This window comes from Hypanus sabinus, chromosome 4 (assembly GCF_030144855.1).
Source record: "Hypanus sabinus isolate sHypSab1 chromosome 4, sHypSab1.hap1, whole genome shotgun sequence".
NCBI classification, from domain to species: domain Eukaryota; kingdom Metazoa; phylum Chordata; class Chondrichthyes; order Myliobatiformes; family Dasyatidae; genus Hypanus; species Hypanus sabinus.
This window is the reverse complement of record NC_082709.1, coordinates 171,691,458-171,705,905: the sequence shown is the minus strand read 5'-3', so window position 1 is coordinate 171,705,905 and position 14,448 is coordinate 171,691,458. Positions and strand designations below refer to the sequence as shown.

The 14,448-nt window shown below is 42.3% G+C and overlaps 2 protein-coding genes across 16 annotated transcripts in view; one reads left to right on the top strand and one right to left on the bottom strand.

The window, feature by feature from the left end:
* kcnj15 (potassium inwardly rectifying channel subfamily J member 15) overlaps window positions 1–14,448 on the bottom strand; it is a 189,540-nt gene that overhangs the window by 56,036 nt on the left and 119,056 nt on the right. The gene's annotated exons all lie outside the window — the stretch shown is intronic.
* Window positions 1–14,448, top strand: part of erg (ETS transcription factor ERG) — a 275,925-nt gene that overhangs the window by 253,832 nt on the left and 7,645 nt on the right. For 10 of the 15 annotated variants that reach the window (XM_059968797.1, XM_059968793.1, XM_059968798.1 and 7 more), the window contains 4 exons: window positions 186–242; window positions 4,447–4,527; window positions 8,031–8,102; window positions 9,886–9,948. In XM_059968797.1, coding sequence (XP_059824780.1) covers window positions 186–242; window positions 4,447–4,527; window positions 8,031–8,102; window positions 9,886–9,948 — 273 coding nt within the window. The remainder of the gene's footprint in view (window positions 1–185; window positions 243–4,446; window positions 4,528–8,030; window positions 8,103–9,885; window positions 9,949–14,448) is intronic. The other 5 variants (XM_059968802.1, XM_059968801.1, XM_059968807.1 and 2 more) reach the window with 3 other exon arrangements.

Below are 14,448 nucleotides of genomic sequence, written 5' to 3'. Positions count from 1 at the left end.
AGAAACTGTTCTTAATACGGAGAATGCTGGAAATACTCAGCAGCTCATGCAGCACCTGTGGAGACAGTCACAGAGTTAATGTTTCATGCCTATGACCTTTGATCAGAAACTGTTATACTTTGTGATTTTTTTGTAGACATTAAGCGGTCATCAAATGGTGACTAATTTAGCAATGCATTTTCAAGTGTTCCTCAGGTTTTCCTCTCCTGCCTGTGGCCAAGGAAATAGCCATCACCAAAAAGGTGAGTCTTTTTCATATACAGCTTGATGGGGAGCCAAGAGGAGCAAATGTCCTTCTCCCAGCTCCACAGCATAATGAAGGGCTGCTACTGGCCTGTGATTTACCCCGACAATGACCTCACCCACCTGTCCTTCCTAACCCTCTCCTCTTCTACTCTGTAAGTAATTTCAAGTTCTTCTGTTTCATTTTTGTTAATTTTTGAGTTCTACCAGCAACTCTACTTAATTGACCCCAAAGTCCTCTTTCAGGTTAACTTTGATCTTCCTAATTGGGGCCGAGGACAGCTTCATGGATGGGGATGGGAATTCTGTTGTCATTGCTATCGTTCATACCAAGTGTCAATCTCCATCTTAACTTATCCACTCAGGAATGATTTCCATATCAACTGTGTCCAAATGTTACTTGCATGATTCCAAAGTTTTGGTACTATCATCTTGTCCACAAGCTTCAAACTTTCTGTATGAAGAAACTTCCTGATAATTTGTACTAAATTAATCTTCACCCATTTTGGTTATGTAGACATCTATACTTGTAATGTTCTCTCAGAACTGCAAGAGCCATGTCCCCCCAGTCTTTCCCCAGGCTCACTCTTATAGACCTTCAGGTCTGGACCTCCTGTACCGTCCTGTCTCTCATGTTTCAGAACTAAGCATAGTATTCATAGTGACCTCTGTGGCATAAACATGTCTTCTTCCAATTTATGCTCTGCTTTCCGGATGAAAGTCTGCACTACTGTAGTTGCTTTGTTAGCTGGGCAGTTGTCATACATAGTACAAGATCAGCTCTCTGTAAAATATAAAGCAGAAAATACTGGAAATACTCAGCAGTCGGTGGAGAAAAAGAGAATTAATATTTCAGTTTGATTACCTTTCATTGGAATCTTCATTAAAAGACCCATGATGAAGACTCTGACGGCTGGATGTGGAAACTTTCCTGAAGAACACTTACATAAGGTGCCAGTGCTAAGATTAGAGATTCACAACAAACATAACCCTCTTGTTTTGAGCAGAGTTTTTACATTGCATTGGAGAGTTAATCCCTTGATTCCATTTTTCAGCTTTAATTTTGCTGTTAGTCTTTCCTTTAGGCCACCAGATATTGGAGCAGAATTAGGCCATTTAGTCCATCAAGTCTGCTCCAGCATTTCATCATGGCTGGTCCATTTTCCTTCTCCGCCTCAATCTCTTTCCTTCTCCCCTATCCCTTCATGCCCTGACCAATCAAGAAACTCTCAACCTCTGCCTGAAATATACCCAACAACTTGAATTGAAAATAAGAATAGAAGATAATTTGCCTCTGTGTATTTCGATGTGCTTATGGTGCCAAAGCTGGTGAGGCTGGAGCTAATGGAGAGCATGTGAATGTTCCCTGAGCTTTTGTGTGCTTCCACCAAGTGGACTCGAGTTCTCAGTGCAGAAAGAAGTGCTCCTTCTCCATTTGATTGATCACGGACCATGAATTCCCACAAGTCAGTGGGGCTATTACGCTTCTTCAAGAAGACTTTGACACCATATTTAAATGCTCTTTTTCATTCACCAGCCAATCATCTTTCTGTGATGGAGTTCAGAACTGAGGGCCTTCCTTGTGCACCTTTGCTCGAAACAATGAATAATGAAATGAACTAGTTGAGTTCTGGGGATTTTGACCCAGGAAAGAATACTACATTTTTTTTATTCTACCAGTTAATTGCTAACAGGAGTGCAAAGATTACTGCTGCTCTGTGACCCATAAACTTTGGACTGGGTTTGGCATCTTGATCCTCAAGTATTCTGTTCCTTGTGCAGCCAAGGGCCATGCTGGTGTACTGAAGACGATGGTGATTGTCTGCATTCATGCCTGCCTTTCACTTAGAGTTGGCTCCCAAGATAACGGGAAGCAGTCTACATCATGGGTTTTGATGGTCGGAGGACAGGGCTATGCAGCAAGTTCAGTTTGCTGGTGGAACTTTGCTTTGTGGATGTTAATTTTAAGGCTTCTGGTGTCAGTCATGACAAGGGGACTCATTGACTGGTAAAAAATCTCTTGTACCAGCGAATGAGTCTTCATCTTTGGCATCCCAATGTAAATGTGTAAGTGTTATCTGCATATTGTAGGTACATGACTGGGGTCACCCTTTAATTTCATCATCGGTTTTGCCAAAGCTCTTTGACGAGTAATTCAGTCTGTTGCCATGATAGTCCCTCCACTGTGCAGTCTCCTGTAACCGTGTGCGTTTCCTCCGGGTGCTCCGGTTTTCTCTCACAGTCCGAAGGCGTACCGGATGGTAGGTTAATTGCAAAGTGCTCCGTGATTAGGATTGGGGGATTGCTGGGTGCTGTGGCTCAACCAGAAAGGCCTATTCCGCATTGTATCTCAATAAATAAATGTTTTTAAAAGGCATTCCTCTCCAGTTCCCTCTCAAGTGTAACTCTTTTGTCCCGATTTGGACCAGAGATAGGGTTGGGTCTGCTGCTGAGCAGTTCTGGCAAAACCCTAGCTGTTAATGTCTGAGCAGTTACAGATGAGAAAATGCCTCTTTGAGAGCTTTGTCCACTTCTGATGAAAGATAATCAGTCAGAAGTGATAATTCTTTGAATCTTCCCACAGATGTTGCCTAAACTGCTGAGTATTTCCAGAGTATTTTCTATTTTACTTCAGCATCTGCAATTTTTACTTCCCTCAAAATCAATAGACAATGTGCTATTTCTATTTACTTCAACTATTCTTTCCCAGGACCTGACACCTATGGAACTCCATTTTCTCCTTCTACCTGAAAATGCTGTAAATTCAAACCTTAGTGAAGCCTAATTATTGCTGCACATTCACCTGTGTCATGTATTTTGCTTTTCTCAGCACTGGTGGTGAATGCTCAAAAAATGTACCTTGGCCCTTCAAATAATAAGAACAAACTTACCCCATCAAGTGAGAATTGGCATTACCCACTCATACACATGGCATAGATAGAGGATCATAGAAAAGTACAGCTTAGAAACAGGCCAATCTAGTCCATGCTGAACCATTTAAACTACCTACTCCCATTGATCTGTACCTGGACCATGACTCTCCATACCCTTACAATCCATGTACCTAGCCAAGCTTCTCGAGCTCACTTACAATACTTGTGCTGGAAGCTCATTCCATGCTCTCATGACCCTCTTATGTGAAGAAGTTTCCCCTTGTGTTCCCCTTAAACATTTTGCTTTTCACCCTTAATCTGTGAGCTCTAGTTGTAGTTCCACCCAACCTTAGTGGAAAAAGCCTGCTTGCATTCACCCTCTCTATACCCATCATAATTTTGCATATCTCTATCAAATATCCCCTCAGTTTCCAAGTCCCAAGGAATGAAACCCTAACCCATTCAATCTTTCCTTATAAATCAGGTCCTCCAGTCCCAGCAACATCCTTGTAAATTTTCTCTGTACTTTTTCAACCTAATTTACGTTTCCTATAGGTTGGTGATCAAAACTGCACACAATATTCCAAATCAGGCCTCGCCAATGATTATGCATGCACAGAACTAGAACTTTGCAAAATAGTGCACTGGTCATTATTGGCAGTAATAGAAACAGGGACATTATTGCTTAAGATACAGAATAGCTGAGAGGCTTCAGTAAGCCTATTCCTTTGCAGGACAGAACATTTATTTTTTAATGCTGCGTTTAGTGATAATGCCAAGCCAGCCAGACTGCAGATGATTGGGCAATTTCCTTTTAATGATATTTGGTGATATCAGTACAGCACATACCCTATACTTAGGTAGCTATACTACATTTTATTTTCCTTTCAGCGGAACCTACCATGCCTTTAATGGGAGAAGTTGTTACAGTCCAAAGACATACCAGTTAGTAGCTTAATTGGTCATTGTAAATTGTCCTGTGATTAGGCTAGTGTTAAGTAGGTGCTTTGCTGGGCAGCATGGTTCATTGGGCCAAAAGGGCACGTTCCACCCTGTATCTCTAAATAAATAAATAAATAGATTCCTCCTCCCCTTTTAAACAGTCTCTGTTTGTTGAGTAAACTGACTGTTTACTAAACAACAGACTGTTTGCTCTGAGTGATATGCCCCTCCCCATCTCCATCTCATTCGCTGACACAGTGTTGTCAATAAATACTTCATTTTTTTTTTAAAATCCATAGTTGGCACAAACTTTTTCCTGTGTAACTGTCACTTTTCAAAAGGATAACGTTTTGGTGACTTTTGAACCGAATCATTTCCTATTTTGCAGCACCACTTCCTCATTTGACTTCAGATGATGTCGATAAAGCCTTGCAAAACTCTCCGCGTCTGATGCACGCCAGAAACACAGGTAATATATTAAAATTGAGCTGTCAACCACCAACTTTCCATTCTCCCCAACCCTACATCCCAGTACGTATACTGAACCACAGCTAGCTAGATGAGCATTGCCCAAAACCCAACAATAGCCAGACCCTTTCTTGTTTGTCCTCTTTCTTGATTCAAAAAAATCAAAACTAAGTTGCAAAACCAAGACATAGGACCTAGAATGGGACATGTAATTTATCCCTGAATACCAATATTAGAATTTTGATTGGGCGACAGAGGATCGGGGATGTGTAGGAGAGGAGAATTTTACTATTGTGCGACAGGGAGGTAGGTTATTTAGGTTATGTGTGGATAATGGGCTTTACAAAGTTAGATTGGCAATACATCTTTTTATACCTCTCTTCTAGTATGCTGCATGTTACAGAAAAGGAATTGTGAAAAATTTTCATTATTTATCACTACTTGGCAAATGTAAGACCTTCTAATATTTGATGTGCATAAGAAAAATTCCAGTTTTTGCTCATCAACCTTTAAATAACATTGCAATTTGTATGAGTGATGTGATTTTATTCACTAATATTTAGTTTCAAGGATTTTTCCAGAGTTTTTCTGTTTCTGTTGAGTCTGACTAGCTTTCAGCAGGTGACCTAAATGCCTCTCTTTGTGGCCAGGTAAATGTAATTCCAACGTACCAAAGATGCATGAATGGTCATGAATTTCTAACAGTACTCTCTCCTTTTCTGCACTCGCCATTGTTTCTATCTGATATCTTTCCAGCTTTCCAACTTTTTCTCCCACTGTGTGAATATCAAAAAGAAAAATGAATAGGCTTAAAGTGAGATGAAGCAGATGTGTGGGGTAAGGGGAGGTGATGGAATCAGGAACGACTATATTTAGACTACTCAAGGCTTTGGAGTTTGGAGTTCAGCTCCAGCGAGTTCTGTGAAATTTGTATGTCCTACCCATAAGTGCATGGGTTTCTTCCAGATGCTCCAGTTTCCTCCCACATTCCAAAGGTGTACCAGTTAGTAAGCTAATTGGTCATTGTAAATTGTCCTCTGATTAGGCTAGGGGTAAATAGTTGGATTGCTGGGTCATACTGACTGGTCGCACTGGTAGGACCTGTAATGTGCTTTATCTCTATATAAGTAAAAATAAATTAAAAAAAAAAAACAAGCTCACTTACCCAGTGAAGGGATGACAAATAAGAAACCAGACTGAAGTACTTACTGTCATGAGTTGTTTTTTTAAGGAGATGGACAGGGACTTTGATTCCTGTGGTTGGTGAGTGCAGGTTATAATAGGGAAGGAGGTAGAAGCTAAGTGTAAAGAATTTATCAGTAGTTATTAATGAGACCAGTGAGGATGTGAAATATAAGGTTTGATGGACTGTTTGATGCTGAACATATTAACTGGGAGCATTGGCACTTCCAAAGGAGGCATGGCATGGAGGGAGGAGGTAATTAGCAACAGACAATGCTTGTGTGCACTCAAATGACACATTTAGTTTATTTGGTCTAAATGGCTTATTTCTGTGCTATTGATTCAATGCAAAAAGAGCTGTTTTGTCATTTCTAGATGGTGGATATTTCATCAATTGAATGCAAAATGTCTGATTCCATTGTAATTACAGTCACTTCCTTCATCTTTTCCATGATATAACAGCCTCAGGAAGCTCACCAGCGTCTTTGCTTCCACAGGAGACTAAAGAAATTTGGCACGTCCCTTTCACCCTCAGCAGCTTTTATAGATAGCCCATAGAAAGCATACCTCACAGCTTAGTATGGCAACTGCTCTGCCAGTAACCACAAGAAAACTGCATCACAGTTCAGCATATCACAGGCACCAGACTCTTGTCCGTAGACTCTCTCTACACTTCTCATTGCTTTAGTAAAGCAGCCAACATTATCAAAGCCTCCACGCACTCCAGACATTTTCTCTTCTCTCCCTCCCGTCGGGCAGAGGATACAAAAGCCTGGAAGCATGATCCACCAGGCTCAAGGACAGCTATAAGAATATTGAATAGTTCCAGAGTACAATAAAGTGGACTACTGACCTCACAATCTATCTTGTTATGACTTTGTAGCTATACTGTTTACCGGCCCTGCTAATTTTCTGTAATTGTATCACTTTATTCTGCATTGTGTTTTTGTTTTAATTTGTACTACCTTAATGCACTGTTGTCACTGTTGTTATGAATTGATCTGTGCAAGACAAGCTTTTCACTGTACGTGATGCATTATATCATTATCTTGCCTTTGATAATTTGTGCTATTTGAAATGACAATAGGTGAAATCTCGGTCCCTTGGACAATTTGAAGTTCCTGTGTTGAGCTGAGAACCATGCAACCAGCTCTTTTCTCCCTTCTCTAATTTGATTCCAGGCTGCTGCTCTTGATCTTTGCTTTATTTTAGAGATACAGTATGATAACGGGCCCTCCTGGTCCTGTGAGGCCAATTAACTTGCTAACATGTACATCTTTGGGATGTGGGACGAACTAGAGCACCCCGAGGAAACACACACGGTCATAGGCAGAATATATGAACTCTTTGCAGACAACAGTGGAATTGAACCCAGGTCACTGAAGTGTTACTCTAACCACTACATCACCAAGCTGAACATACATTTAATTTTGCCTTTGACTTTTATTGCATCAAATTGTTTTATCTGTCCCTGACATGAACTTGCCATTTACTCTCCGGGGTGATTCACAACATAAACGGTGCGCCCGTGTAATACTTGCTCGCCAGAATATTCTCAACAGGAGGCCTGACAAATCCTCTGACCCCTTTGCCAAGCACATGGACTGCAGCTCATGGGTGGTGATGAATTTCTTTCAGGGAGACATCTTCCAAAGGAACTGAGCCCGACCCCAACCCTTATTGCTGTGAAGAAATGTGTTGGTTGCCTCCTTTTTCTCAGTGTAACCCTGCTCATGAAGATCTCTGAATTGTACAAAAAAAACCCCTGCAATCGCATTCAGTCCACTTGTTCTTTCTTTGCCCACTATCACACATATCCTAGACTTTTCCACATACCCCACACCAATGCTGGAGTTTTCGAACTTCTGTTTAGATTTAGAAATACCACGTGGTAACAGGCCCTTCTGGCCAAACAAGCCCGCACTACCCAATTATCCATATATGTCAATTAACCTACTAACCTGTACATCTGTGTAGACTGTGACAGGAAACTGCGAGGACTGTGGGAGGAAACTGGAGCACCAGGAGGAAACCCACACCATCATAGGGTGGACGTACAAACACCTTACAGGGAGTGGCGGGAATTGAACCAGGGTTACTGGTGCTGGAATAGCATTATGCCGAAAGCTATGCTACTGTGGCGTCCTGAATTGTGATGATTTCCAAAGAGCAACCAAGAATTTAGTTGATTATTCCCTTCCAACCACAGGGGCCAATCGCTCAGTGATCTTGGAATCAGTATGGTAAAATGATGCAGTTGTATTTGGGAAATCGCTGTTTGCACTTGATTGCTTTAATTGTATTTCCTCTTTATCTTTGTAGGGGGTGCAACATTCATTTTTCCAAATCCATCAGTTTATCCTGAACCAACCCAGAGACTGACAGTGAGACCTGGTAAGATTCTGCAACGCAAATGCAGCTGAGGAGTGGCCAGTGGTAAAGATATATCTTTAGAAACATACCTAGAGATTGAATTCTACCCTCCCTCAGTGTGGTAAACATACATGGCATATTATGTTAATGCCCAAATAAACTCACTGTGGGAATGTCAGACAGAAATGTCAGAAAGAAGATGCTATTGCATATATAGTATGTTCAGCCAGCAAATTTTCCCAGTGTGGCAATGGCCAATAGCAGAATACATTTGGTTGGAGTGCAGGGAAGTTTAGGGGAGATGTAAGAGGTAGGATTTTTCATACAGAGACTGGAGGGTGCTTGGAATGCCCTGCCAGGGGTAAGATATCATAGGGACATTTAAAAGACTCTTTGATAAACATATGGGTGTAAGAAAAGATGGAAGGTCATGGGCTGAGTAGGACGGAAAGGTTATATTGTTCATGGAGTAGGACTAAATCAGTTAGCACAACATAATGAGCCAAAGGGCCTGTACTATGCTTTACTGTTCAATGTTCTAATGCTATGGTTTGCTTAAGAAGGCACCCTGCACTGTTCCTGTCAGGATTTGCAAAAAGAGTTTGGCTTTCAAGTTGCAAAATATATTGTAGTTTGAAATACTCTCCAATATTTAGTTATTTATTAGGAAATGCACAGAATAGGCCCCTCAAGCCTAATGAATCATGTCGCCCAGCAACCCACCTATTTAACACTAGCCTACTCACAGGACAGTTTGAAATGACCAACTGACCTACTAACCAGCACATCTTTGGACTAAGGGAGTAAACCAGAGCACCTGGAGGAAACCCAGGCGGTCACAGGGAGAGCGTATAAACTCTTTGCAGACAGCACTGGAATAGATGTGCCATGCTGTAATAGTGTTGCACTAACCATGGCACCTCAGCTGCCAAAGACCAGTTAGAGAAAACTGCCAGGAAATTAGGGGAAACGTAGGAGAGAGAGGATAAGGCATTCGCCTGGGTGGCTGGGCACATGACAGCCTGCACCAGATGGGTTCCACACAGTGAATAACAACATGTTGCACAGGGTTGTGGTTTGGTGAAGGCAGGCAGCTCGCTTGTGACCAGTGAAAGGACCAACCTTGTTGCAGAGCACATAATCCTAAGCCTTGAAGACCAAAGCTGGCAGATGCTCTGTGCGAGGAGACACTGCCAGGAGCTTTGTTGCTGCTCATGAGCCACGTTACTTCACAGCCTTGGCAACGAACACAAACACACCGTCTGATGCAAGTACATATACAAAATGCTGGAGGAACTCAACAGGTCAGGCTGCAGCTATGGGAAGGAATAAACAGTCTACGTTTCAGATCAAGCCCCTTCACCAGGCCAGAACATCAACTGTTTATTCCTTTCCCGAAATGCTGCCTGACCTGCTGAGTTCCTGCTGCATTTTGTGCGTGTGTTTGTTGCTCTGGATTTCTGGCATCTGTAGAGTCTCTTGTGTTTTCTGATGTAAGTATGTTCTATGTCACATTTGTGCCCACATTTACGTGTGCATTTGACAATGAACTGAACTTCATGAGCCGGAGGGCTGCAAAGACTGCAGCAACAGTGTGAATAGGAAGCATGGCTGCCAGGTCTAGGTGAGCACGGTCCAAGTCGGCCCACAGCGGCTACCGCAGTTTGGTTCTGTTAAAGAGATAAATAACACTTCACACCAGACGTCCAGGGTTATCACCAGCCACCAGTCTGCTACGGTTCTGTAACTGTGTCAGAGTAATTTAATTGATGACTATTTCATTCATTCCACTTTCTATTTTTAGATCTGCCTTATGATGCAACCAGACGATCAGGGTGGGGAAGTCATGCTGGAGTTCCGCCAAAGGGTAATAAGTTTACAGTCTGTAATACTGATCAATGGGGACCCTTGTCTCCACACACATTACACAAGAAGTCACAGTGGGTCAGCCTTTTTTTCCTGCATAGTCTGTGCTCATCAAGGTGACAACGATTACTTGTGGGGAGTGGGACTCATGGACAGACACTAGTCCATGCCAACCTATTACATACACTCAGTGGGCACTTTATTGGGTACCTCCTGTACCTAATAAAGTGGCTAGTGAGTGTATGGTTGTGGTCTTCTGCTGCTGTAGCCCATCCACTTCAAGGTTTGATGTGCTGTGTGTTCAGAAATGCTCTTCCGCACACCACTGCTCTAACACATGGTTATTTGTGTTACTGTCACCTTCCTGTCAGCTTGATTCAGTCTGGCCATTCTCCTCTGACCTCCCTCATTAACAGGGCATTTTTCCCCCCACAGAACTGCTGCTTGCTGGATATTTTCTTGCAACATGCACAAAATGCTGGAGGAAATCAGCTGGCCAGGCAGCATCTGTGGAAAAGAGTAAACAGTTGATGTTTCGGGCCGAGACCCTTCAGCAGGACTGGAGAAAAACTTCTAACTTTTAACTCCTTCTAACTCTGACTCCTCATCTTTCATTTCTCCAATCCTGCTGAAGGGTCTCTGTCAAAAATGTCGACTGTACTCTTTGCCACAGATGCTACCTGGCCTGCTGAGTTCCTCCAGCATTTTGTGTGTGTTGCTTGGATTTCCAGCACCTGCAGATTTTCTCTTGTTTGTGATTAGATATTTTCTTTTTTTGATTTGCACCATTCTCTATAAATACTAGATATTGTTGTGTGTGAAAATCCCAGGAGATCAGCAGTTTCTGAGATACTCAAACCACCCTGTCTGGCACCAACAATCATTCCAGGGTCAAAGTCAATTAAGTCCCATTTCTTCCCCATTCTGATGCTTGGTCTGATCAACTGAACCTCTTAACCATGTCTACATGCTTTTATGCATTGAGTTGCTGCCACATGATTGACTGATTAGATATTTGCATTAACGAGCAGATGTAGAGGCGTACCTGATAAAGTGGCCACTAAGTGTAGTTAAGTTCAACATTATTACAGCTATGTAGGACCCTGGTCAGACCCCACTTGGAGTACTGTGCTCAGTTCTGGTCACCTCACTGTAGAAAGCATGTTGTAACATAGAAAGGGAGCAGAGGAGATTTACAAGGATGTTGCCTGGATTGGGGAGCATGCCCTATGAGAATAGGTTGAGTGAACTCGACCTTTCTTCCTTGGAGTGACGGAGGATGAGAGGTGACCTGACAGAGGTGTATAAGATGATGAGAGACATTGATTGTGTGGATAGTCAGAGGCTTTTTCCCAGGGCTGAAATGCTAACACAAGAGGACACAGTTTTAAGGTGCTTGGAAGTAGGTACAGAGGAGATGTCAGGGGTAAGTTTTTTATGCAGAGAGTGGTGAGTGAGTAGAATGGGCTGCCGGCAATGGTGGTGGAGGCAGATATGATATTTAAGAGACTGCTGGACAGGTATACGGAGCTCAGAAAAATAGAAGGCTATGGGTAAACCTAGGTAATTTCTCAGGTAAGGACATGTTTGGCACAGCTTTGTGGTTTGAAGGGCCTGTATTGTGCTGTAGGTTTTCTATGTTTCTGCTAACTCTCATTTGAATGGAAGTAGGAGCAGTGGGCACTGGACAGCCATCTTGTTATGTCACACAGGACATGGTCAGTCACGATCTAATTGCCTCTGTTGCTAAGTTATCCCTTTAAACCTGCTCCACTGTGGGCCATCCCCATCCCCGTCTACTCTACTTTTCTCCCTGTTTCTTTGTAACCCTCAGACACAGGGTTAGCCCAGTGCCAGAGAAACGAGCTCCATTCCCACCACTGTCTGTAAGGGATTTGTACACTTTGCCTGTGACCACGTGAGTTTCTTCCAGGTGCTCCAGTTTCCCCCCACATTCAAAGGAAGTATATACTCAGCAGGTTAATTAGTCACATGGATGGAATTGGGGCAGTGGGGCTCACTGGTCTGAAAGGCCTGTTACTGTGCTGCAACTCAAAATATAATAACATGTGAGTATAGTCCATGCGTCAGCCACAACAGCCCCCTAGAGTAAAGAATTCCAAAGATTCAGACTCTTGAAGAAGTTTCTCCCCTCTGAGGAGGGGACACATCATTATTGTGCAACTGTATCTGCTAATTTTAGATTTTCCAATGAGACAAAACATCCTCTTCATGCCCTTTAATACTTTGTCTGCTTTAATTAGATTTCTGCCCCTTTCTAAATTCTAATTAGTACTGGCCCAGCCTACTCGACTTTCCTATTAAAATAACCTTGAAACCCAGGAATCAACCTAATTAACCTTCTCGGAGCTAAAATGAAAACAGAAAGAGCTGGAGGTAGTCAGCGGGTCAGGCAGCACCTGCAAAGGGAGAAACTGTGCTAACATTTCATCTCAGGATTGAATTTGCTTCACTTTCTGCAGAAGACATCTGACCTGCTGACATCTGTAGCATTTTATTTCAGATGTATGGTTTCTCCGTTGTTTGCTTTCAAGAATATCTTCAGTGCAGGAATATCCCACCATAAGTAAAGAAATCTATTTATATGCTGGACTCCAGATGCGGTCTCACAAGCATGAAAATTCAAAAGTTCAAAGGAAATTTATTATCAAAGTACAGAGTATATGTCACCATATACAGGCCTGAAATTTCTTTTCTTGTGAGCATACTCAGTAAATCCAATAACCATAACAAGTCAATGAAAGACCATGCTAATAGTGTGGACAACCAGTAAAGACAACAAACTGTGTAAACACAAAGCAAAAGAAAAATAAAGAAGTAATAATGAAAATAAGTAAGCAATAAATATTGAGGACATGAGATGAGGAGAAAGTGAGTCCGTAGTTTGAGGAAATAGTTCAGTGATCAGACAAGTGAAGTTATCCTCTTTGATTCAGGAGCCTGATAGTTGAAGGGTAATAACTGTTCCTGAACCTGGTGGTGTGATTCCTGAGGTTCCTGCACCCTCTTCCTGATGGCAGCAGTGGGATGAGAGCATGACCTGACTGGTGGGTGTCCCTGAAGATGAATGCTACTTTCATGCAACAACCCTCCATTTAGATGTGGATAGTGGTGGGGAAGGCTTTAGCTGTATTGGACTGGGCCGTATCCACTTCTTTCTGCAGGACTTTCCATTCAAGGGCACTGGTGTTTCTATACCAGACTGTGATCCAGCTAGTCAATATACTCTCCACTACACATCTTTAGAAGTTTGTCCGAATTTTAGATGTCATAGCAAATCTTCACAAACTCTTAAGGAAGTAGAGGCAGTGCCGTAGATCTTGTACATCTACAGCAAACTTCCCCATTTTTACATTCAATTCCTCTGATGTGAACCAATGTTCCATTTTCCCTCTTATTGGATGATAACTGGGTTTCTCTGCATCTGGAGAGCAGTATTTTGTAGTCTCTCTCCATTTGAACAGTTTTCTGCTGTTCTATTCTTCCAACCAAAGTGACCTTCACATCTTCCAGTCTGCCAAAGAATTATGAAAGGATTTGGGTGGAAGACTGCATAGAGGGAGGGAAGGGGAAATCTGAAGAATGGGATGCACATGTTTTCATTCATATTGAAGAGGAAGAAAATGGCACAATATCCTAAGTCTCTTTCAAATGAAAGTCACTTATTACTCCAGCAATGGGTAGGTTGTTGATACAGGTTGTAGTTGTAAGTAATGATGTTGGGGTCCTAATTAACAGTCCAGTCAGTGGGGAGTCTAGAATCGGAGACTACAACCTCAGAATACAAGAATTTAATTTGTTTGTTGCAAAAACAAAGGAGCTGGTTGTGGATTACAGGAGGAATGGAGACGGGCTAACCCTATTGACATCAATGGATCTGGGGTTGAGAGGGTGAACAGTTTTAAGTTCCTCGGCATCCACATCACCAATGATCTCACATGGTATGTACATAAAAAGCACAGCAGCACCTTTTTCACCTCAGACAGTTGAAAAAGTTTGGTATGGGTCCCCATATTCTAATGACTTTCTACAGGGGCACAACTGAGAGCATCTTGACTGATTGCGTTACTGCCTGGTATGGGAACTGTACTTCCGTCAATCGCAGGACTCTGCCGAGAGTGGTGCGGACAGCCCAGAGCATCTGTAGTTGTGAACTTCCCACTATTCAGGACAATTACAAAGACAGGTGTGTAAAAGGGCCTGAAGGGTCATTGGGGACCCGAGTCACCTCAACCACAAACTGTTCCAGCTGCTACCATCACAGAAATGGTACCGCAGCATAAAAGCCAGGATCAACAGGCTCCGGGACAGCTTCTTCCACCAGGCCATCAGACTGAATAATTCACACTGATGTGATTGTATTTCTATGTAATATTGACTGTCCCTTTGTACATACAATTTATTACAAATTACTATAATTGCACATTTAGATGGAGACATAACATAATGATTTTTACTCCTCATGTATACGAAGGGTGTA